The sequence below is a fragment of the Taurulus bubalis genome, assembly GCF_910589615.1.
Source record: "Taurulus bubalis genome assembly, chromosome: 8".
Classification (NCBI taxonomy): Eukaryota; Metazoa; Chordata; class Actinopteri; order Perciformes; family Cottidae; genus Taurulus; species Taurulus bubalis.
In genome coordinates this window covers 27,991,740-28,016,824 of record NC_136596.1, presented here as the reverse complement: position 1 = coordinate 28,016,824, position 25,085 = coordinate 27,991,740, and the positions used below count along the sequence as shown (strand labels likewise).

Sequence of the window (25,085 nt, the reverse complement as noted above, 5' to 3'; positions counted from 1 at the left end):
CCCCTTACTGGCCTTTCAACAGCTTTCAGCTGCATTTGACAAAGTAGTGATTCTCCCGCTGTAGAAGACTTGAAGCTCCAGTTGACTCATTATTATTATTATTATTGTTATTATTCAGAACGCATGTCAAACTGCCCGATCACGGTTCAATATCTAACAAGCTATTCATCGAATCCATAAATGCGTTCAGGAATTCAGCCCCCAACAAAAGAAGAAGTGTAAATGGAACATGAGCAACATCCACTAGACGACCCAGCAGACAGTGAGGCCAAATGGTTAGCCATCTTTATTATGAAACAATATTGGGACCAGATCAAACAGCTGTTACATGGTGGGGTTTTTTTGGTGTTTTTTTTCTCTTTTTTTTGGCCACTGCAGTCCCTTTTTCCGTGTCCTGACACTTCCCCCCCTGGACAGCCAGCCCTCTCCCAGCTGCCTTCAAGGTGCTTGTTTTCTTATTTTATTTTAGGACCACCTCCGGGAGCTGAGCTTCATTCCAGCCGAGTGCAGCCTTCTCCTCCCTCCAGCCGGGCGGCGCAGGAATACGTCTCCGTGTCTCACGGCGGCGGAGACTAGTGCCGGGAGTCAAATTAAGTGGAAATTCTTCCCACGTTACCGATTATATTAGCGTCAAAGTGCCAATCAAAGTGGAGAAAGCTAAATTATTACAAAAGAAGAAAAAAGGGCCTGGTCGTGATAACATGTCTGGAGTGTTTGGAAACCATTTGGGTTCTTTTCTCCCTCTCAACACGAATCTTCCATCGCGTTTTCAGCAAGAACTATTCAATTAATGTAGGGCCTGGGGGAGGGGAGCTCAGTGCACGTCTAAGGGAGGAGAGTGGTGCTACCTGCAGCTGATCTTTTTTTTTTTTTTAGCTTAAAAGATTTGATGGTGGGGCAGAAAAAAATAATTTGTTATCAACCGGTTTTCTTGCTTTGAGAAAAGTAAAGTCTACGTGAGATCTATTCAACACAAAAGTTGTTTATATAGGAGAGAAAAAGAAAACGACTCGTTACTTAGTATTTCCATCTAACTCTTCGTCCCCTTAGCATTTCTGTTTCCATTGTTTTCGCGTTAAGAAAAGAGTAGAAAGTTAGAAATGGTCTGGAGATTTATGGCCGAGGAGGAAGAGGAGCAGTAGTCAAGAGGAAGGGGAGGCAGCCGTCTGATCCACAGATCAGAGTCCTGGATGGGCTTCAGCTGGGAGGCATCTGGGACTGCAGGAGGTGTGAGGTGGGACAGGAGGATCAGGTGTGGGGGGAGGGGGGCGTATTGGTCGGGCGGGTGAAAGAGGAGAGAGGGGGAGAGGAAAGAAACAGAGAGAGGGCTACACGCTCGTCAGGTCATCAGTCCATTGGCCGCTTTTCGCCGTATTTCTTTGTAAACTCTTCAGCGTTCTTCAAGAATTTTTTACGGTCCTTTGAGTATTCTTCTGCTAGGTCTGCCCTGAGGGGATGCTCCGGCTGGGGGTCGTTCACCAGCGCGATGAGGGACTGAATTACTGCAAGACACACACACACACACACACACACACACACACACACACACACACACACACACACACACACACACACACACACACACACACCAAGTTAGACGTGAACGACGTGTTCCCTGTGCCAGCAGCAGCGACACTGAAGCGGTTAACGTTGTTAAAGGAGACGCTCAGCTTCTGCCGGAACACGTTTAAGTATTAATGTTCATAAAAACACCATTTCCATCTGAAACGCTCCATTTTAGCCACCGTCTCTTTGCAAAGTAGCGACCCACCAACAAGAACATGTCGGGGAGTAAATCTCTTCGGTAAAATCTAATTAAATCATGTTATCGTGACGTGTTCAAATGTAATCTTATCAAATGTAGTTATTGGCGAGAAGGAGGTTTTCAATATGAAAGATATCAGAAAGGGAATCATGAGCCATTTCACTGTAAAGTCGTACCAGAACACCTTACTAAAGTAACCCAGAGGGGAAAGCTCTCGGTCCTGATTGGTTCACACACAGCCTCATGAACCTCAAAGCGGTACATATTGTAGGCGGCTAGCTTGCTACGCCGTTAACTAGCAAACAACTAGCTAGGAAGGAGTGTGTTGCAGAACATTAGCCCAATGTTACCATGGTGACAAATTACAAGCTAAATGCTTAACTCACCGGGAACGATGACGAAGGTTATTGTTCCCACAAACCCATTAAACCTGCAGATGTTTGCTTTGTTGGTATGAATATGAAATACGTAGATTTTTGTATTTGTCATTTATTGAGTTTATTTTACCGTCACTGTTGTAATGTGCATTATGGATCATGACACCACTCAGATACAGAAGGCTGTGGCGGCCGGCGGCAGCAACACGACCCGCTCCCCCTCTCTGCAGCGCCACAGTGAAGCTGACGAAGTTGTCCGTCTCTTCAGAGAATGGTCAGAAACACGGCCGCTTCCTGGAGCGCCACACACCCGCTGGATCGCACTGGGTTTTTAAATATTTAGTTTTCCCCGATGAAAGTGAAGCCTCACGTTTTCACAGGGAGCGCCTCTAGATGGAGGACTTGCAGTGATTTGCTGGATACATTTCGGGGCGGTACGACTTAACCGGTCGGCGCGGCCGCAGCCTGCACAGAAAGCCTGAGCGGTACTTGAGCGTTTGGGTAATCCATCGGCGCTCGTCAGACCCGACTTCAAATAGTTCACTGACAAAGGCACCGCTTACGTCTCGGATAGTTGAACGCTTTAGAGAAAGGAAGTCTTGAGTAAATATTTTGCCGGGCAAATTAAACTTTACAGGATACGAGGACGGATGATTACAATCCCTCCTCAGCAGTGTGGATGCCTTCTTTTTTAAACGGTCTTTTTGATTCTTCAGTACGTCCTCTGAGAACGTTGCAACAAGCGGCGCATTGAGCTTTAGCATCCCCGTGCTGCTCAGAGGCAAAGCTCGAGCTTCCAGACTACACGGACTTCATGTTGACCTCCGGCTGCTGACGGACATCTGAGGCACAGCGCTCTCAACCATCAGCTGAGAACAAGGACACGCGTCCATGACGCCACCTAAAGAGAGCCGAGTTACCTTAAATGGCTCCGAATTCCCGTCATTTGGAACAGCCTACAATAATTGATAATAACCAGATTTTAAATGAATGTAGGCAAACTGTATGCAAGCTAACTCATAGACACAAAAGGGAACGTCGTTGTGCTTTTGATTCTGGTCAGTTGAAAGGTGCTGAAACTGTTGTTTTGACCCTGAAACGTGTAAAAGCACGTTCAGCAAACGGTGTAAAGGGAAGACTCGACCCGACACACACCTTGGTCCGTTTTGGTAGCGGGCTTCCAGTTCTCGGCGCTGATCACAGGCAAGCACACCTGGCCCTTCTCGTCGATGTTGGGATGATAGATCTTCGTCTTGAACGTGATCTTGGGCGGCTTGAAGGGGTACTCGGTGGGGAAAATGATTTCGATTCTGAACGCCCCTTTGTCATAAGGAGCGTTGTCCTGCAAGCAGAGAGGAAATAACAGGTCAAGTGAAGCCAACGGAGGAGAGAGGAGACAGGAGGAGAGGAGACAGGGCGAGAGAAGAGATAGGCGAGGAGACAGGGGAGAAGAGAGAGGGCGAGAGTAGCGAGGAGACAGGAGAGAGGGCGAGAGAAGAGAGAGGCGAGAGAAGGCCAGAGGAGACAGGAGAGAGGGCGAGAGGAGACAGGAGAGGAGCGGCTACTTACAGGAACGATGAGCCCTTGCCATGACAACAGGTTTGATTCCTCGACTTGAATGTTTCTGAAGTTTTTCATTCCAGACCTGCGGATCTCTTCAAGTTCCTGAGAGAAAGCAAACAATGTGGTTACAGGAGCGGATAACGTTCACGTTCATTGGGGCCCGAATGCAGAGAACCGGTTCTGAAGTGGACCCGGTTCCGGTAAACACCTCAAATGAGCGACACTGCCAACTCGCAAGTAGGAGGTCGACTAGAGCGTCCATCTTTGTTTTGCTACACTGGCGTCTGCCCTCACTCTGGCCCGGTTCAACCATAAGAAGATGGGTGTTCTATGTTTGGGAGAAAATGAGTAAAAAAAGATTTCCCCCCAAAACATGGCGTCTAAATAAGTATTATTCATTTTTAAAAAGGTTAATTTGTTCTAGTTTTCTATTAAGAATTTAAATGGATTCGCAGATTAGATGAGCTACTTTTATACTGTGTATGAGATTATATATATAATTATATAAACAGGACAAACCGGCTCACCAAATGGGATTTCTAAAACCCTGGGCCGTTTCTGCCCGTATGGTGTGATTACATTTATATTACACGGGCTTTAGCGTGCCGAGGGGCATGTGACTCGGGATAATGTGCAGTCATCCTCGGGGGCTCATGGACACGGAGCCGGTGAGGCGGCCGGAGGGGAGACGTGATCCAGGCATCTGCCGTGTGACAGAGCCCGCTGAGTCTTTTGTGATCGACCATTAGCCGCTAGCAGCTCGCTAATGTTACGGCCTCGACAAAAGCCCCATGTTTGCTCGGTGAAACGGGAGCTTTCCTCCGGCGTCACACTCGGTTCCAAGCCGACTTTCTTCTTCCGTCGCGCCAGCCAACGTTAGCCAAATCTTTTATTTTGTTGTGCGTGTGGGCGCGTGCGTGTGTGTAGCCCTCGTACAAAGTCTCGCCGACTTGTTGTCCGGAAAGCGGCACGTCGCTGCCCCGATGTGCCGCTGTTTTCACCCCGGCAGCGGGGGAAATAAAACGTCAAACCGTGGCTTCGCGCTCGCTCGCCCTCACCCGTCCGCCCGTGACGAACTTCCAAAACCCCGGCGAGCTGCGAGTTGAGCCGCCGCTCGCCGGCTAACGCTAGCTAGCTTGAAACGCAGCTAAGCGTCGGGCTAGCTAGCATGTTAGCCGATTAGCAAGCGCCTTACGCCGTGGAAATTCACTCGCGGGCTCGTGTCGGCCGCCGCTAGCGCTCGGCCCTTCGGTCACGCGAGCACGTAGCTGCGCGAGACCCGCGGTCGGCTAGCGGACGACGCCCGTGTTCCGCGGTCGTCTCCCGGGGGGAAACGGCTGCCTCGCGACTCTGTGGCCTAAGTTGCCGGTGCTCCGCGGCTCAACGGGAATATTTGGCCGACTAACGTTAGCTCGTTGGCCGGTAGTGACCTCTCGTTTCTGCTGGGTTTACAGCCGCGGACGGACAAAACGCGTGTATTCACGCGACGGGGCTCCCGGTCGAGTTTAGCCGAGGGACGTATGGTCGCCTGCTGCGCGTTTACACGTTATACATTTTACGAAAATAACGGGATCGGGAGATTTACCTTGGCCAGCCTCCTGCTCGCCGCCATCTTGAAACTGCTGTGTGTTCCCAGAATACACCGCGCGGCGAATATGTGTCTGGGCTGTGTTCGAAATCGCATACGAAGATACTATTCATACCCTGCGTGACGTCACCAGACATGTCGCCCGCTCCACTGCGGGGATGAGGGCTTTTTACACGAGAAGTCCCCGGATGGAGGTTGTATTAGCAGTAAAGATGGTTCATTAATAAATATACTCAACTGGGAACCTCTAGAAGCTGTTAGTATGTCACTTTATGAAGTGTTTTGTCTTCCTTAATAAACAACGTTTAGATTCCTAACATATGGTTTGGACGCTTCTGCGATTGTTTGCAGAGATGTGTTTCAAGTTGGTTTGTTATTGTTTGATTACATATTATAGGGCTAATTTTCTTTATTAAAAACATAATTGTCTTCATCTCCTTTGCTGCTGTATTGCGTTAATTTGACCATATGAGTATATATAGTTCCTACTCTTTTTTCGGAGTACTTCCTTTTGCTAATGTTGATTACATCTGTGGTTTATTATAAATTCAGACAGAGGGTAGACACGACAATCCTGGACCTTTAATAAATGTTGACCCGTCGAACCGTTATTATAACCCTCCAAAATCTTCTAATAGCCTAATAACTATTTATGCAAACAGTTTGCCACAGTCCTTCATAGTATGGAAACAATGACCAGTAGAGTTCAGGAGGTATAACACATATTTCTCCAATCTCCAACGTGGTGGAAAGATTGAAAACAACAACATGTTTTGAAGCCAGGGCTCTAGTTTGAACGCCTGATATCAATGCAAAGGGTTTTATTGGGAACCTTTCTGTCCTCAAGGAGCTGCGTGTCTGTGTTTTAGCTCCACACGCTGTTGGAGACTCATAGGAGCTGAAGTCGGACTTCCAAGATTCTAAAATGTATGCCGTATATGCATGAACCCAGACACAACTATGAAGGAATGAAAAGCTGAAGGAAAATAAAACTCTGGAGAGCAACAGCCATTAACTCAACCCAACTAACCCAACTCAAGTACCTGAGTCTTTACTTCACCTTGTTGGTGCCAAATTGCATAATTCTTTCCAGGAAACCTACAAGGAAATAATTAGAAAAAAGCCACGAGCATAAAACAAAGCCTCTCTTAGTCGCCACACCCAACAGGAAACTAGAGCTAAAGGTCAAGAGAGTCATTCTACACTTTCTGTTTCATGGTGAGAAAAGTATTCAGATGGCAGCTGGGTGCCGACAGCTCCTCTCTAATGTTGGGATGCAGACGCTCACACACGCCCGTTACTCACACCTTGGACACAGGCAATAAACAATGAAGACGTTTTCTGCCCACAACTTTTTCACAAGTCATATTTTTATCATTTAGCAAACTGAAGTGAGTCCTCACACTCCCTCACTTCATGATCCACAGATAAACACATATTATACGTATGTTATTGTGTGAAGTGTGGAGAATGTGTGTATGAAAAGAACTGTACAAATAAAGAATATCAAATATATATAAATACATTTATTTATTGTGTCGCGCCTCTTTTATGTTGCGAGTTATTTTGTGTCATGAAAATGTACATTGAAGGGATTCCTCTGTGACATTGTACTAATATTCAAAATGTACTGGTCACTTGGCACATTTATATTTAACCTTTTTATTTAATTTTTTTTAATACAAGTCATCACACGTTTGACCACCCTCATGTTATTTGTATTTCAAAATACAAACTTGTTGGCGCTTCTGCATTAAGTTGACCAGATACAGCTTGAAGAGGACATTTGTTTGCCAATTTGAGATTTATGATGAGGAGTTTTTGAAGATTATGAAAGGGAAATGCCCAAAACTGCACGTTAGTAGCACTTAAATGTCACTTACTTATAGCACTTTGTAGTTTAACTGTATTGAAGAAATTGTACTTTCTTGATTGTTCTGAGTTTGTACTCATGGTTGAATCACTTATTGTAAATCACTTCAGAAACACGTAATAAATGGTCATCTTATAAGGACGAGGCCTTTCCAGGACCTCTGCAGGGTTAGCTCTGGTGATCTATGATTCAAGCGAACTGAACCTTTAACCAAAAAGCCTACACAATATATGGTGTACAATATGACAACATATCATTATTGAATGTATACTTAAACAAATTCAAGCCATATGAATCTCCAAGATGTTATTTATTATTGTTTTGCCCCAAACCTCATGCAGTTTAAAATGTGCTTTCTTTTTCCCCAGCCAGTTCTTTAAAAGGCCCTTCTGCTACATAACTCCTCTACACCCACGTGCCCAGATGCAAAGCTTCTGCTTCTTTGCATCTGTACCAGTGTGAGGCAAAGCTGTGTAAGCAAGGGATGAAACAACTGCTTATTTATAATGTCTGTCGTGAAGTGCAAGATGAAGTGAAATCATTTCAAAATCAGATGTGACAGTGAGCACACAACAACAAAATGACAACAGGGACCAACACATAAAGACTCAAACCGTCTCAAGACGGAAACAGGAACCATGAGTGAGTGAGTTTCTACATTTAAACTGTAAAATGTATTTGAGTGCATACAGAAGTTGAAATACATTTATTATTGGTAGATAGTTTTGCACAACAAAAACCAAGTGCAGAAACGGTCGAACCACCCAGAATAACTTATTACGTACCAAATTATTGTTAAATAAGAGCACACTGTTATTCGAGACTTAAACCAGGATGAAATAAAAAATAATACAAAATGAATGTGATCACACCTTCATTCTGGATGTGTACCCGAGACAACGCTCATTTATTTGTCAAGTAACCGCCATGCTTAAGCAAAACCACGTCCGTCTTTATTGAAAACTGGCTTAATGCATAACCCCCACAAGAGATGGTGGACATGCTGTAACTTAACTTGTCTACTTTTCCATCATGATTGACAGCCAATACAATGTTATGTAATTCAGATTGTAATACATTTTATTGGCAAAGATAACAATTTACATTACAGTTCGTAATACTCTCAGAACCAGATCATTTGTTCTTCTTTGCCTGAAGTGAGCCTGCAGAGCAAGGCTGCCTTCGTTAGCATCATTTATATCTTTAATGCAGAGAATGCATCTGGTGAATCCCTGCCAGTTGATTTTGGAGAATACACCTCCTAGATGAAAGGACACCTCTTGCCCTTTTATTGAGACCTTGCCTTCCAGTTTCAGCCACGACCAGTTCCAGCTGCATTTCAATCCAGCATCCAGCTGTTTAACAATGGCTGCATCCTTCTCCCCTAACACACTCATTCTGCAAAAATAATGTTTGCATTAGTGTTAACTTCTAGTTTAGCCTTATTCAGACCTGCCAACCTTGATATTGTTTGCGTACCGACGAGGGGGGGATGGGAATTGACGACGACTAATAAGGGACAAGTCATTAAATACTCGTCATGCATTATATTGCATTGCATATAATGTGTGCTGGTCAACTAGTCTAAAATTAATTTTAGACTCATTTTTACCAGCGTACTTTGAAGTCAAAATGCGTATCCGCTGCGCAAATTGCGTACAGGTTGGCAGGTCTGCTTATTGATAGAACGGTGGACCACTTTACCTTCTGCCTCGTCAGTCCCCTCACCTCAAAATCTACCTCCTCAAAAACGGTAGCGATAGCTAATAATTTTCCACCGGCGCTTTAGCTAGCTGGCTAACGTTGCGTTCTCTCCTGCTGTGTTCAATGACTCAATTCATCACGCTGTAGCTAACGTTAGCTAAGTCTATGTCAACAGAGCTCCTAGGTAACTTAACTTAGATATACCAGAAAATATCAAAATTATTGAAACCATCACTCACTAAATTCAGTCAGGTAAATCGCCGAGGCCAGGCGTGCTTTCAGCTTCTGATGGTGTTCTGCACTGGTGATGCAAGGCCCTTCGCGTTAACATTTCCATGCACTCGCGCTCCCTTCTGGCACACGCGCCTGTTCACAGTTCACTGAATATAAATACCCCCCCAAAAATGTTTTCTCATCGAATCTAAACGATTCACGCAGGTCACCTATTTTGGTTTCAAAACGGCGAATTTCGCAGAAAGGTGAGGGATTTTCATGTCTGATAATATTATCCGTAGTCCCACAAAAGTGTCTGAATGAAGCCGCTAGCAGCGATACTTCAGGACCAGCAGCAGTTTGATTCAGCAGCAGCAAGACGGCGGTGATGACGGCCGGAGCTTCTTAACGCTGATTGGCTGACGCAACTATGACTCATACGATTTTGTCGCCGGAGTTGGGATATTTCAACGTGTCAGTCACGCCGCCAGGCGGAATTGTCGCAACCTGTCGCGTCTGTGCATTGACTTTGCATGTAATCTGGTCGCGCGAATAAATCGTGTCTCGTTTGGTGTGAACGCAGCATAATAGGCAACATGTAATACCTCCGCGCCCCACTAGAGGGTCGCGCCCCACAGTTTGAGAACCACTGTCTTAATCCAACCGTGAGATGGAATTTTATTTTGAAAGGACGTTTGCGTGTAACGAGCGGAACTTGACACCGGTTCTTGGTTTATATAGAAGAAAAAAAACACGATTTGTGAACATTTTCCCGCACAATGTGCCTCGCCATCGCAGTCGGGTCACTTTTCTGTCGTCGTTTATTTTGGCCCGAGCCGGACGCTGTAGCAGGGGACCCCTCCACTTCCCTGCTGCAGCATCACCCGGAAGTAGTCACGCTGGGCGGGATGACCGGGACAGCAAGATGGCGGCGAGTGAAGAGTTTCGGGTAGGCAAAAAAAGAAAAACACCGACCGTGTCTTACTCCTGTCTTCATTCGCAACACGTCACGCTAACCCGGGATGACCCGGCCGGGCCGCGCGAGGTCGCGCGGGGCCGCGAACAGGAAGGCGCGCGCACAGAGTTAGGGGTTAGCCGCGATGCTAACGGCAGCTAACAGGTCCCTTGTTAGCTCGAGCTGACACCATTACTGAACTGTATTCATAAACACAACGCGTAGCAGTGGTTGCTAAACGTTGACTGTGCACGCGGCTGTGTACAGATGCTAACGCCGTCTGCGTGACATGACGCCCCGCAGCTAATGACGCGACGACACCCGTTAGCCGAAGATGCTCACCTGCCTGCAACACCACCAGCTGATTGGTTCACGCTTCAGAGCCTCCCTAGCTTACTGTTTATATGTATATTGTCTCCTCCACGTCAACACACCGTGTGCCAATACAACGCCGACTGCTCCCGTAGATGCTCTATTATGATTAGCTTGTAACGTGATGTTTTTGCAACGTTTGTGTCACATGATCTAAACGGATTTAACGCAACTTGCGGCAGGAGGAGCGGTCACGCGTGTTTACCAGAGTCACGTGTGTCCAGCAGCTGGGATCCATGGCTTAGTTTGGTCTCATAAACTCTTCCATCAACGGAGCATTGGTCTCTGTAAACCTGTGGGTTCCGTTCTGAAGCTGGAGGTGTCACTGGCCTGTTTAACGGGAACGCCTTGTGGTTTGAGCCATGTTTGTTTCAACGCCATCCGAATCCTCTTCATTAATCATTAATGCATATGATACGGTGTTCATAGAACCGCAGGGACGTGGTTCAGTTGGAGGAATCTGTCGATGAAGAATAATGCTGTTTGAACAAATAAAAACAAGGGTCTTCATAGAGCGACGGTGGGGCCCAAATATGATGTCATTTTGGGGAAAAGAAAAGCCCACAGAGCAGTGAACGCTATGCACCCAGGGTGTCGTAGCGAAGCAAGTGAACAAGATAAAGATGGAAGCTAGCGAACGCCTACAGGTCACAGTGTCAAAGTGAACCACCACCTCACACGCGTTGGCTCTTACCGCTGATATTACAAGAGTCTGACAACATAGCAGACTCTACATGGGCATTGTTGTTAACGAGTAAACGCCTTTGTGTTTACCCAGAAACTGCAGTTATAGCTCTCTCTCTCTCGCCTAATACACAGGACTCCATTGACAAAAACAGTAATTTTCCAATCATGTCATCTCGTTATCTTGTTTTCATCATCGCTGGGAGACAGAATCGTGATTGCATATAACACCTCATCAGATCAGATCAGCCGATGTGTGCTGTGCTTTCTGGCTGTGTTACACACAATGGTATCAAGCTTGAGAATGTGTTCAGGTGTTGCTGGGCTTTAATGGACACGGCAAAGTTGTCGTCTCCAGGATTATAGGAGCTGTGTAGGCGGTCCTCTCTGGCGTGAGCTTTGGTAACGCTGGTGCACTCGTGTCTCTGGTGCAGGAGTAGTCCTGTAGCGCAGACTTCAGCCCGTTGACTGGGTCTTGTGTGGCGCGACACCGACACCAGCATGAATCTCCAGGAGCCGGCACCGCTCGTCCCCCCCGTCCACCCCGACGTGCAGATGAAGCCGCTGCCTTTCTACGACGTGCTGGACGTCCTCATCAAGCCTTCAAGCTTAGGTCAGTGTGTGTGTGTGTGTGTGTGTTTTAACACTGAATAACTCTGATCTGAGTTATGTAACTCTACGTTTGCATGATGGGTCAATAATGTGTGTGTGCTTCCACTCAGTCAGCATTTGTGTTTCCAGGAGCGAGTCCTGCACAGAGGTACCACCAAGAAAAATACTTCATCTTTGCCTTGACGCCGCAGCAAGTCCGTGAAGTGTGCATATCCAGGTAGGAGGAAGACACGGCCACGTCCGTGATGTACGTTATAAACACGTTTAGCATGCTCAACCTGGTTTGTTTACAGGGACTTTCTACCCGGTGGGAGAAGGGACTATATGGTTCAGATTCAAATGAGGTGAGGATCTTCAGGGTTTTCTGTCCTGTACATATTAGAATTTATAATCTAAAAGAAAACAAAATACAATTTGAGTGACTAAAGGACCTTTTAACGGGTTATGAAACGGTCTCAATTCAAACCGGATTCCCCTTCACACCTACATGAGTAAATGAGACCATCAGAGTGATGATTGGTTATTTATTCATAGTTATTTTTAAAGCTGGACTCTGGCGCTCAGAAACACTACCGCCTCCGGCCACAGGGGCCGCCAGAGTGCACACAAAATGAAGGTCTCTTGCAGTAACTTTAATAAACTCATTCGAATGAAACTCAATCATATTAAATAACTTGACTTATGTTTTGATGATGACTCCAATGTGTCACCACCCTTTGCCATCATTTCATTAAAACTAAAAATATTCTGTAAATAGCACTACAATAACTATGATAAATGTTTTGGTGACTTTTATTTAAACTGAATTTACACTTTTTATATTCGTGAAGAGTCTGCTCATTATTTTCCATAGTCGTGTTCTTTAAATCTTTTTATTTTTTTGTGTCGTCAGGTTTTGCTTGTCAGAGACAAGTTGCCCTCAAGAGGATAACTACCCAAACAGTCTTTGTATAAAGGTTAACGGGAAACTTTTTCCTTTGCCAGTAAGTGCTAGTTTTACTCCAGAACAGTCTCAATAAGAAGCCGACCCTCGACTCGACCACGGAGACGCTAACGGAGCGCTTTGTCCCCGCAGGGTTACGCTCCACCGCCCAAACACGGCGTGGAGCAGAAGCGACCGGGAAGAGCTCTGAACATCACCTCCCTCGTCCGGCTCTCCTCCGCCGTTCCCAACCAGATCTCAGTGACGTGGGCCCCTGAAATCGGCAAAGTGAGAACAGCAACCCTCTCCTTCTTCTCTCTTTTCTTTCCCTGTGCTGGAGTTGAACATCATGTGGTTGTTTTCTCAGACCTATTCCATGTCGGTGTACCTGGTGAGGCAGCTGACGTCTCCGCTGCTCCTGCAGAGGCTGAGGATGAAGGGCATCAGAAACCCGGACCACTCCAGAGCACTGAGTAACTACAGTAACCACTGGGAGCTTCAGTGGTGCTCATTAGAATCTTGAGGTCTTTTTAAATCCAAAACATTCACCTGACCCCCAGAAACAGCACACGTCAGTGTGTTTGCCTACACGAGACACCTGTGTCCTCTTCACGGAGTCACTGTGTTTAGCGTCTACAGGACAAACAAACCCGTGCCTCTAGAGAGCCGTTTGGTTCTTGTATTACCTGAAGGACGCCGTAGGTCTTGCGACACACCTGGAAAGGGAGGGGTGAGCACAGGGGCGTTCAGTCGCACGCAATCTGCAACTTCGCCACTAGATGGCACCGAATCCTACACGGCTCCTTTAATACCAGGTGTAAATGTAATCAGGATGAAACGCATCTAAACACACTCGTGTATTCCTTACTTATTTTAGGTCTAGTCGTGAAACGGTACACGAGTATCTGTTTACTATGAAAACCGAAATTCAGACCGGTCCCTGCAAAGAAAAGCTGACCTGATACCAGCCGGACCCAAGACCCAGACCGGGTTTGAATGGAGACAGAACCCGTGGGTGCAGATGAACACCCAAAATTTGCTGCTCCAAAATAAACCTTCTAAATAACAAAATAATTGGGAACAAAAAATGTAGGAAGGATTTATAGAGGAAAATGTGTTTATTCCCGAATTAGTTGAGCTCTTTTAGCGACTACTCCCTCATGAAACCAGTCTGCTCATACTGCGGGTAGGAAGAGCAAGCGGCAAAATAAACGGGGGACTTTTATTTCTGAAGAATTTCTTGGAATTGAAATGTGTTGATCATCGCTACGACCGGTCTTTTGGCCGGGAAATACAAAAGGCGTGGGCCTCTTGGTGCCGTCAGGTTCACAGAGCTGTGAGTTTCTATCATGATTTAGTTTTGCCGTATTGTTTTTAATCAATCTTTCCTCTTCCTGCTGTGTTCTAGTCAAAGAGAAGCTGACGGCAGATCCAGACAGCGAGGTGGCGACGACGAGCCTTCGGGTCTCACTCATGTGTCCGGTAAATTAATCCTTATGTGGTTATCTGGATCTTGTTCCATGCGTATACTACTCATTATATGAATAATATTCATGTAATGTGCTGTAACTCCGTTACGTTGTTCATTCTGGTCACATGACATCTATTGCTTCTGTCCATCCGGGGTGAGGGATCCTCCTCTGTTGCTCTCCTGAAGGTTCTTCCTGTTTTCCCTGTGAAAGGGTTTTTACTATCTTTATTTGGGGAGTTGTTCCTGATCCGATGTGAGGTCCCGGGACAGGGATGTCATGTGTACAGATTGTAAAGCCCTCCGAGGCAAACTTGTATTTGTGATGTTGGGCTATATAAAATAAACTGAATTGAATTATGTAAAGTTGTGTTTACGTAAATGAAGACACTGATAATAGTGTCCATTACAAACACAATTCACAAATTCACCCTTTTGGTGAAAAAATACTTCCACGGTGAACAAAGAATCCAACAAAAGGAGAAATGCATTTGAAGAATTTAAGTTAATGGGCAACAACAGTAAAAACTATAAAAGATGAAACTTTGGATTACGCCGATACGGACGTGTTTTTAAATAGAGGGGTCTTAGCGAGGCTGCATGTGAGACACGACTGGGTGAGGACGTGGATTATGTCGAGTTTGTTAACGTTTCATGTTTCTGTGCGTCTGGCTCTGACTGAACCTCGCGGTGCTTTCGACCCTCAGCTCGGGAAGATGCGGCTGACGGTGCCGTGCCGGGCGGTGACCTGCTCCCACCTGCAGTGTTTTGACGCCGCCCTCTACCTGCAGATGAATGAGAAGAAGCCCACCTGGATCTGCCCGGTGTGCGACAAGAAGGCCGCGTACGAGAGTCTCATCATCGACGGGTCAGTGCAGCGACATCACGCTAACCAAAGACCTGCCGGCGCTCTGTGCAGCTGCTCCTCCAGAATGTGAAGGAATGCTCAGTTTAGGCTTCACACACATTCATTCGCACGTCAATATATTTTTCCCAAACTGTTTCGCACCGTGAATAAACCATTTTGATACGGAACATATTAAATACATATTGTTGTATTATTGTACTCATCACTAGTAGCATAGGTAGCATAGTCTCATTCTTCATCCTAACATTTAGTAAAACGCACAGTTTCTCATGATGTTTCGTTTTCTATATTTTAAGTATAGAACTCAGTATCAGACGTACCCACTATTAAAGGTTTTGGATCGGGGCCAAACTTACTGATTAAACAGATACAGGGTTTGAAACATCATTTCAGCGTAATCAACTTGGAGATTCCTTGTGCATCTTCATGTCCACAGAGAACTTAAAGTCTTTAATCGCTCGCGGTCCAGAGGCTCTGGGACCTGATCACCGGTTCCTGGATCAGAAGCCGAGGCGCCACGTGATCTCATTGCCTCCACGTGATCTCATTGCCTCCACGTGATCTCATTGCCTCCACGTGTCTCGCTCTGTGCAGATTGTTCCTGGAGATCCTGAACGACTGCTCCGATGTGGATGAAATCAAGTTCCAGGAGGACGGAACCTGGTGTCCCATGAGACCGAAGAAAGAGGCCGTCAAAGTCTCCTCTCAGTCGCTTCCGAAAATGGAGAGTAAGTACATCGTGCAGTTGCCTGGGCGACAACTGGTCCCACCAACCAGCAGTGGAGGTGTAAACGGAGTAGAAGGTGTAGACGGAGTAGAGAGGACTGTGTGTGCTGTCTGCCCTGGACCAAGACCGCAGCAGAGAACAGCTGACAGCTTCCAGCTCTACGCTGTTTTTAGTCACTAATGGCTATTTGAAGAAGATGTTTTCACAGTGTTATAAAATCGATATTGGAGAAGGAGTTATGACCTGTTTGACGTGGTGACACTAAATCTAAGCAGCTTCTATCATCCACCATTGAAACTACTATCAAAGCGAGTATTTCAATACAAATCAAAGATATATAACAGACCATTTACATTGACTTTAGACCATGCAGTGCTCTTCTCCTTCAGAATCTATATTTAAATTGACATTTTTGGAAAAAATGATATACTGTGATGTATGCTGTCTCTGCTTCAAAACTACACACAAGTATTGTGTGTGTTTATTAAAGCCTGACGTGTCTTCTTCTTGTCCACAAAACAACAACACATGACGGGTGACCTGCTCTTCTTGTCTTGCAGCCTCGGCTCCTTCACGCCAGTCGTCGGCGACGTCCCATTCCATGGAGCCTAGCGCCGCCAAGAAGGCCGACGTGATCGACCTGACCCTGGAGAGCTCCTCGTCCTCCTCCGACGAAGAGGACTCGGACCCTCCGCTGAAGAAACGCTGCGTTTACATTTGCAAGAATGAGGAGATGCACACGAAGGGGTGAGCCGGGCACGACCGAGACGAGTTCCTAAAAACAACGACACCTTGTCAAGTTGTGACTTCATCACAGCGGTCTAGGACACGCACAATGCTCCATCTGGGTTTTCTATTACCGTGAAACGTAAGAAAGTTCATTCAGATGGTCCATTTAGAGTCAAACAGACCATAAAGCAGGTACAGGGGCGTATGCTAGAGCAGGGTTCTTACGATCATGGAAAACCTGGAAGAGTCATGCAGTTTATAAATGGTTATTTTCAGGCCTGGAAAAGTCCTTGAAAAAAATAAAACGAAAGTTACGAAGGTAACTACGGTTCTATGAATCCTGGATGACCGCCAGAGGCAGTGTTTTCACACTGGATATCTTCCGTCTTGCGCTTGTGCAGTTCGAGTACGTATACCAAAAAATGTCACGTGTGACCTCGGATGAGTCCTCAGCCGGGTTTAACTTCCGGCCTCATCCTGAGATCATGTCCTGCGGAATCTTCTCGCGAAATCAAGAGATTCCGAGTGACCAAGAACTCTGGCGGTCATCCAGGATTCATAGAACCGTAGTTACCTTCGTAACTTTCGTTCTATTTCATCCTTACTGACCGCCAGAGGCAGTGTTTTCACACTGGATGACGTATACCAACAAAGTCACGAGGAATGTACGGGAACCTACCTCGTCTGACTCAGGCAGAGGAATGTGGACGAAGAACCGCACCCAATGGGTGAGGGGTTGCAACGTTCACTCTGTAGTATCTGGTAAATGTGCTCGGTGATGCCCATGAGGCCGCCGCACATATATCCTCCATGGACACACCTCTTAGGGTTGCCCATGACGTGGAGACACTCCTGGTAGAATGGCCCCTTACTCCGGGCGGCAGCACCCGGCCGTTCGCCCTGTATGCAAAGGCAATGGCTTCCACTATCCAGTGGGACAGGTGCTGTTTTGACAGGGCACAGCCCTTCCTAGGTCCCCCATAGCAGACAAAAAGCTGCTCCGACCGCCGTATACCTGCGGTGGCTTCGACATAGACTCTGAGGACCCGCACTGGGCACAGTAGCCCTGACCTCTCCTCTCCCAATGGAGGGTTAAACTGTGCGAGCTGGATCGGTTGGTTGAGGTGCGAGCGTGTCAGCACCTTCGGAAGAAATGCTGCATTAGGCCATAGTGTAACACCCGAGCCATCTGAGTTCCACCTCAAACAGGATTCACTCACCGACAGGGCGTGTAACTCGCCTACCCGCTTTGCCGACGTGATGGCAAGGAGAAAGACGGTCTTTGCTGACAGCCATCGCAGCTCTGCCTCTGTTGTGGGTTCAAAGGGAGGTGAGCATAGGGCATCCAGTACCACGGACAGGTCCCATGGAGGGGCCCTCGGGGTGCTCGGAGGTCGCTGAGCCCCCCTCAAGAAGAGGGACACCAGCTTGTGGCTCCCCACAGTGCCGTTGTCGATGCTAGCATGCTGCCATGAGATAGCAGCGACGTAAACCCTCAGGGTAGAGGGAGACCGTCCCCTATCTAGGAGGGACTGCAGAAACTCGAGTACAGTAGGCACAGGGCACTGTACTGGGTCTTTGTTGTGAACCCCGCACCAGTCGGAAAACAGCCTCCATCTACACTCGTACTGTAGACGGGTAGATGGCGCTCTGGCATTTAGAATCGTTGTCCTGACTGGTTCTGTGCAGCTGCTCAGCAGCTGGTCGGGCCCTGAAACGGCCAGGCCCATAGGTGAAGGCGCCTGGGGTCGGGATGCCAAATCCGACCTCCTAGCTGCGATAGGAGATCCTTCCTGTCGGGGAGGCGCCATGGCGTCCCGCGACAGAGTCTGTGGACCAGAGGGAACCAAGTCCTTGCGGGCCATAAGGGGAACACCAGCACCAGCCTGTGGCCCTGCTGAAGAACCCTGAGGAGCGTTGGCAAGATCAGGGCAATTGGGGGGAAAGCATAAAGAAAGCCCTCCGGCCACGTATGAGCCAGGGCATCTTGACCCAGAGGACTGATCCTCTCTACCAGGGAGAACCAGCGGGGCCAGTGGGTCGAACTCTCTGAGGCAAACAGATCCACCTCTGCTCTGCCGAAGAGGCCCCAGGTGCTGTGGACGACCTCTGGGTGAAGCCGCCACTCCCCCGGTGGAGGCTTGTGACGGGAGAGGGAATCTGCAATCTGGTTCCGCTCTCCTGGGAAATACATTGCCCAAAGGCTGGTCAGGCGAGGGGCTGCCCAGGTCAGAAGGGCACGGGAAACCCGTAGCAATCCTGCAGACCTGGTGCCCCCTTGATGGTTTATTGACAGCTGAGGCAGCTGTCAATTTGCCTAACAGGCGAAGGAAGAGGATGTAGGGCAACCGCCTGCCCCCTGCGGAGGATGCTGTCCACATGCTGGGGTGACGGACAGACTCTCATAGTGGCCGCGTACAGAGCTAGACCGATGAAGGTTATGCTCTGAGAAGGGATCAGAGAGCTCTTCTCTATGTTTACCCTGAAGCCCCACAGGGCCACATGAGAGAGAGAAGGCGAGCGGTGTCCTGTGCAGCCTGAGTCCGGGATGCCGCACAGATCAGCCAATCGTCCAGATACGGCAATATCCTCATGCCCTGCGCTTGCAGGGGGAGAAGGGCAGCCGCGACACATCTCGTGAACACTCGTGGGGAGAGGGAGAGTCCGAATGGAAGCACCCTGAACTGAAAAGAACGGCCTTGGAAGGCAAAACGAAGGAACTGTCTGTGATGAGGTACAATGGGGACGTGAAAATAGGCGTCCTTTAAGTCGATCGACGTGCACCAGTCTCCCTTGGAGATGGCACGAAGAACGTCTGCTGTGCTCAGCATGTGAAATGGTAAGACCCTCAGGAACTTGTTTAGTCCCCTCAGATCTAGGACTGGGCGCAGTCCGCCGTTCTTCTTCTTTACGAGGAAGTAGGTTGAGTAGAACCCCCTGGCCTGTGACCGGGGTCCCACCACCTTGATTGCGCCCTTGGTCAGGAGCACGGCTAACTACTGGCTCAGGGCTAGGGACTATGCCGGGTCTGTGATGGTGGTCATCTTGACCCGGCTGAAAGCTGGGGGCCGGCGTCGGAATTGAAGCTTGTACCCCTGGGTTAGGGTGGAAACCACCCAGGGGTCTGGAGCGTGAGCTGCACAGTAGCTGACATGCTGCTGGGAGAAATAACCGACTGCCGGACCCGGGACCTCAGTCCCTGCCCCTCCTGCCCCTAAAGGCTCTGGGGAATTGCCTGGGGGCACGCGGGTAGAGCCGCGTTGGGCGCGGACCGGCCTCTGAGGCCGCTGGTGGCTACTGGGGTAAGCTGGGGGCCGAAAATGGCCCCGGGGGGCCGCCGTAGGGCATGTCTAGTGATGTCTCGGGCATGTCTCGGCGAAGGCCGGAGAACTGTTGCCTGGTCTGAACGGCCTGCACAGTTCGCTGAAGCGCCTGCAGAGCAGCTGAGCTGAAAAGCTCTCTGGGTTCGACTGGGACAGTACGGAGGGTCCGCCTACATGCCTCTGACGGGGTGACTGCGCCAGCCAAACCTGGCGGCGGGTCTGAACCAGGGTCGACATCATGCGCTGAGTTCCCTTGACATGAGTGCAAACGCCTGCAGTGAAGCGTCACTGAGGCTGGTGGCAGTAGTGTCGAAGGTAGCCTGCTGCAGAGAAACTGAGAGGGCAAGCATAAGATGAGAGGGAATTGCCAATACGGCCCATGCGTGCTGCCATGTTATAAGCTTGGCAAAGCAGGTCGTCCGTGATCCGACATTGGAGTCGAGGACACCTGGCGTCCGGCCTCAGAGTCTCCTCAGGGGAAACTATGAGAGACGCAATAGTAGGCTCGACGGGTGGCATGTGTTCTAGGCCACATCTTGCCGCCTCCTGCATGGACGCCAGGATTCAGGCATCTGCCGAGAGACGGGAGTGAGCCTTGGGGTTCCTTCAACATGCGTGCAACTCCCTCAGATATTCCTCTGAGGGAGGAACAGAAAAGGTGGCAGGGGCGGGAACGCGCCTGAAGAAAGCACTAGCCGGTGCAGGTTCCGGCTGCTTTAAGTCCAGTTGCAGGTGTGCCAGTGCCATGCGAATGACGGACCCCATGGAGTCGTCGACTGGCCCCTCCGAAGGAGTATGGGCTGAGGAATGGGAACCAGGCCCGGAAGAATGGGAGGCCTGCCCGTCACTGTATTCAGTGAAGAAATTGCCGGACGCTGTCAACGAGACAATGACCTCCTCTAGGACCCGTTCCTCCGGGACCAGTTCCTCTAGGACCGGCTCGGCCAGGGGTGGATCTGATGCCTCAGTCCCCCCCGCACTAGGGTGGAGGGTCAGGAGAAGAGACTTCATCTGAGCTAGCTCGGCAGTCAGCAGCTCCACCCTAGAAGTCAACCTTCCGGATTTAGCTCTCCTGGGGGGGGGCCCTGCGGCCCCCAAGAACCGCCGTTTGACCCGAGTCTGTTGGGCTGGATCCGGCTGTCCTGACGGGGGAAGGTCACCCCCACCCATCAGGCGGTTCCACCTCAGCCAATTTAGCGACCCTCACTGCATAAGGCATAATGCCGCAGTTCATGCATGGGTCCTCCGAGAGACCCTCCCTTAGGTGCTCGAGGCCCAGACAGGAGAGGCAAAGTTCATGGCCGTCTTCAGGCTGGAGGGGAGCCAAACAGGTCCCACAGCCGGCAAGGTTAAACATGACCATGACTCAATGTTCTACCAGTAGCTCCAGCGCCTCTTCTAGAGCACCGAGCTAGTGGAAGGAAAAGAAGAGAAGGAAGCACCGTCCTGTGGCAACAGGTCAGGCACAGTCTGTCTAGGAGAGGGGAGCGCAGCGCTCTCTTCACTAGTCCAGCAGCTGTGTTCCTCGGTTTCCTCCAGTAAGCTTCAGCGAGAGCACTGAGCTAGTGGGGAACCGGTCGAGTGGCAATAGGTCAGGCACAGTCTGTCTAGGAGAGGGGAGCGCAGCGCTCTCTTCACTAGTCCAGCAGCTGTAATTATTGGTGATCAGCCAGTAAGCTTTAGCGCTTTCTTCAGAGCACTGTGCTACTGTGGACACAGTCTGTCTTCTGACAGCTACTAGTCTAGTTGCTGTCAGAATTAGCGTGGTCTCGGTTAGCCTGCTTCTTCCTAGCTTGGGGACACTTCTCCACTCTAACAGCCGCAATATCTGCCGACATTGATGCACGTGCTCAGTATCGTCAAAGACTCACCCCGCAGCGCCACCAAGTCAGTCTGCACGGGACGCTCTGCTCGCTTAAGCCGGCCGCGACGGTGTAGCAACCTAGCCACGCCGAGCGGCGCGCCCGTTAGCACTCCGCTAATTAGACGCTCTGAGGAGCGCCCTGCCAATCGTAGGATCTGCTGCTGTCGGCAAATAATGTCAGTCTATCTCACCCGATACTTCACGGTGTCGAGGTGATGACCGGGGATGGGTACGCTGCCCGGCTCGACGATCCGGATGCCGAGCGCACCGTTCCCTCCTACGAGGGTACAGCTTGTCGCAGCCTTTGGAGGGCGAGAGACCCGCGACTCCGACTGGAGGTCACAAGGCTACCAGCGACGAGCTCTGTTTTCACAAGTTCAGCTTTAGCTGATGCTAACATGTTCGTTAGCCTGCGTAGCGAGAAGATGAAAAAGGACCTGATCTCAGGATGAGGCCGGAAGTTATACTCGGCTGGGGACTCATCCGAGGTCACACGTGACATTTTTTGGTATACGTACTCGAACTGCGCAAGCGCAAGACGGAAGATATCCAGTGTGAAAACACTGCCTCTGGCGGTCAGTAAGGATGAAATAGAACCCCAAAAGTTTAGTAAAAGTCATGTAAATGTGTTATATTCATGTGTTCATGACGTTCATTTACGCTGAGTTTGAAATAATGAATATGCTTTTAAAAGAGAGACTCAGAATATAAGCAGGCATACATACAGGCATCTATATAAATGTTTATTACTTTAATCAAACTATTGTCTCATTCATTTGTGTCATTTTAGGTTTACTGTATGCTTTGTATTCTCATTGTTAGTTTAAATACTACATTTACTCACTTTTTACTGTTTACACCCAGATTTCACTAAATGTTTGTCATGGACATTTGGTTTAAAGTCATGAATCCATTGGTCAGAATGTGTCTGAACCCTGTAAAGTATGCTTTAGGGCGGGGCTACAAGGTGATTGACAGGTTAGGGTTAGGGTACCGGAGACGCCTCTACGTCAGTCCTCCGCATTCAGAACGTGGTATTTCTGAGTTTGAGTTACAACTGAGCTTTGTGAATATGCAAATAAATTGGGCGAGAATTGAGCGAGTTTTAAATCCGTGTGAAGACGATCAGGGGGGCGTTCCACCCTTTAGCGGGTTTTCTTTTTGTCTGTTGTGTGTTGAATTTTGCTGCGAGACTCCGTTCTAGTAACCGCCGCCGTCCTTTACGTCCCTCCTCTCAGAGTGCTGACCTACCAGCCCACGGGCCGCGTGCCCAGCGTCCCGGCCCTGGACCCGTCCTATCTGACCTCCACGTTGGCCGACTACGCGGTTCCCTTCCACCCGTCCACGCTGGCCAGCATCCCCACAGACATGCAGAGTGAGTCAGCGGGACGGGGGCTAACTGTGAACGCTGCAGCCATCACTGTTTAATGATCCGTTTTCTGTTTCTACCTTTAGGTCTGGATTTGTTTTCCTTAATTCAAGCAGATCCTCAGGTATGTGTGTGTCGATAGTTGCATGATGTCTGTCAGCTGCTTAACGTAGCGCACCATATCTGTTTAAACAGTTTCTTAGTGAGGGAATGGACATTTAAAAGTTAAATTCAGACTAAGGATAAGGGATTCGCTCAGAGAGACACTGACCTACCGTTTGGGGTTAGTTCAGTCTCAATATGACAAATGCACACAGAACAATTCACAAATATATTAAATTTACAAATGCACACAGAAGGATTTACAAATACATTCCAATGATTTATATAAATGTAAAAAAAAAAAATGTTTTTGTATGTATTTGTGCATTGATGTTTCTATTTCTTTGTGGATCGCTCTGCATTTGTTTGTGAAAAGCTTCACATTTACCAGTGGCTTTTTTGAGACTCCAACTTCATTTTCAACCAATCACATGAGTGCAGCTTCCCCCCTCCCCTACCCACGAGGGCGGGGCCAGCGTTACAGTTACGGAATTTGTGCAGGTGATCAGTCAGATAATGGCGTCTGGTAACGTTAACGCAGGGTTCATACACGTCTTGACCAATGGATCTCCTTGACTTTAAACCAAATTTAAAAGTCATGAAATCCATTGGACAAGATGTGTAAGAACCCTGAGTTATGTGCGCCCATTTTGCTTGTTGGGGTGAACCATATATACATACATATACATACATACATACATATATATATATATATATATATATATATATATATATATATACATACATACATATATATATATATATATATATATATATATATATATATATATATATATATATATATATATATATAGATATATAGTTCTCTCTTAAGCCTGGTGCTTGTGGGTCAGAGACGATTCAACATGTTGGACTAATTGTTCAGGTATTTGTGCACACTAACGGGTTCTGGTCTCCTTGTTCCCCCGCTCAGCATTACCGGCCTCAGATGTTCCTGGACAACCTGACGAGCAGCATGACGAGCAGCATGCAGAGCGTGGCGGCGGCCAGCACCAGCTCGGCCCTGGTCTCCTCCTCCAGCGGCCACTACGACGCCGCCGGACACGCCGCCACCCTCCACGAGACCCGGGTCCTCACGGGGGTCGGGCCGGGGGGCGGCGCGTCGGACATCATCTCACTGGACTGAGTCTAGACTGAGTCTCACTGGACTGAGTCTCACTGGACTGAGTCTCACTGGACTGAGTCTAGACTGAGTCTCACTGGACTGAGTCTAGACTGAGTCTCACTGGACTGAGTCTAGACTGAGTCTCACTGGACTGAGTCTCACTGGACTGAGTCTCACTGGACTGAGTCTAGACTGAGTCTCACTGGACTGAGTCTAGACTGAGTCTCACTGGACTGAGTCTAGACTGAGTCTCACTGGACTGAGTCTCACTGGACCTCCGGGCCGGTTTCCTGTGGCCTTTTTACAGTGCGGACTACGTGTACATGTCGTGTGTTATTTAGTTTTTTTACCTAAAAGCACTCAAATTGGTATACATGAGCACTTTAATGACCTGAACACTTTCATGTTAAAAACTGTATCCAGGTATGTTTCTTTGGAAGTTCTCTTAACTTCAATATTTGTGAAATATTCTTGTGTGCTGTCGTACGTACAGTACTTTAACCTCATTACTGTGTAGAACAAGATTATCTGGTGTTTAAGCCTGGGTTTAGTCAAACGTTTCCCTAGTGTTTAAGCCTGGGTTTAGTCAAACGTTTCCCCAGTGTTTAAGCCTGGGTTTAGTCAAACGTTTCCCCAGTGTTTAAGCCTGGGTTTAGTCAAACATTTCCCCAGTGTTTAAGCCTGGGTTTAGTCAAACGTTTCCCTAGTGTTTAAGCCTGGGTTTAGTCAAACATTTCCCCAGTGTTTAAGCCTGGGTTTAGTCAAACGTTTCCCCAGTGTTTAAGCCTGGGTTTAGTCAAATACTTCCCTCGTGTTTTTGACTTGGTTTGGTCCAATAAAACCAAGTGTTTTAGCTTTGGTTTAGTCCTAAATCCCTTAGC

The 25,085-nt window shown here is 48.2% G+C and overlaps 2 protein-coding genes across 2 annotated transcripts; one reads left to right on the top strand and one right to left on the bottom strand.

The window, feature by feature from the left end:
- Nucleotides 1–258: 258 nt before the first annotated feature.
- LOC306739883 (ubiquitin-conjugating enzyme E2 L3) lies at nucleotides 259–5,359 on the bottom strand. Its single transcript, XM_079221951.1, has 4 exons — nucleotides 5,291–5,359; nucleotides 3,712–3,807; nucleotides 3,298–3,484; nucleotides 259–1,502 (listed from the first exon to the last, which is right to left on the bottom strand). The coding sequence occupies exons 1-4, from the start codon at nucleotides 5,315–5,317 to the stop codon at nucleotides 1,348–1,350; spliced, it is 465 nt and encodes a 154-aa protein (XP_079078077.1). The 5' UTR covers nucleotides 5,318–5,359; the 3' UTR covers nucleotides 259–1,347.
- Nucleotides 5,360–9,991: 4,632 nt separating this feature from the next.
- Nucleotides 9,992–24,225, top strand: pias2 (protein inhibitor of activated STAT, 2; the record flags this gene model as incomplete). The annotated part of the gene is given in 16 exon segments (XM_079222530.1): nucleotides 9,992–10,032; nucleotides 11,529–11,530; nucleotides 11,533–11,570; nucleotides 11,572–11,707; nucleotides 11,836–11,923; nucleotides 12,000–12,050; nucleotides 12,599–12,689; nucleotides 12,782–12,916; nucleotides 12,996–13,101; nucleotides 14,037–14,110; nucleotides 14,804–14,964; nucleotides 15,559–15,692; nucleotides 16,252–16,438; nucleotides 22,846–22,982; nucleotides 23,063–23,100; nucleotides 24,013–24,225. Coding segments are annotated over 16 exon segments (1,632 nt in total).
- Between the last annotated feature and the right edge of the window lie 860 nt (nucleotides 24,226–25,085).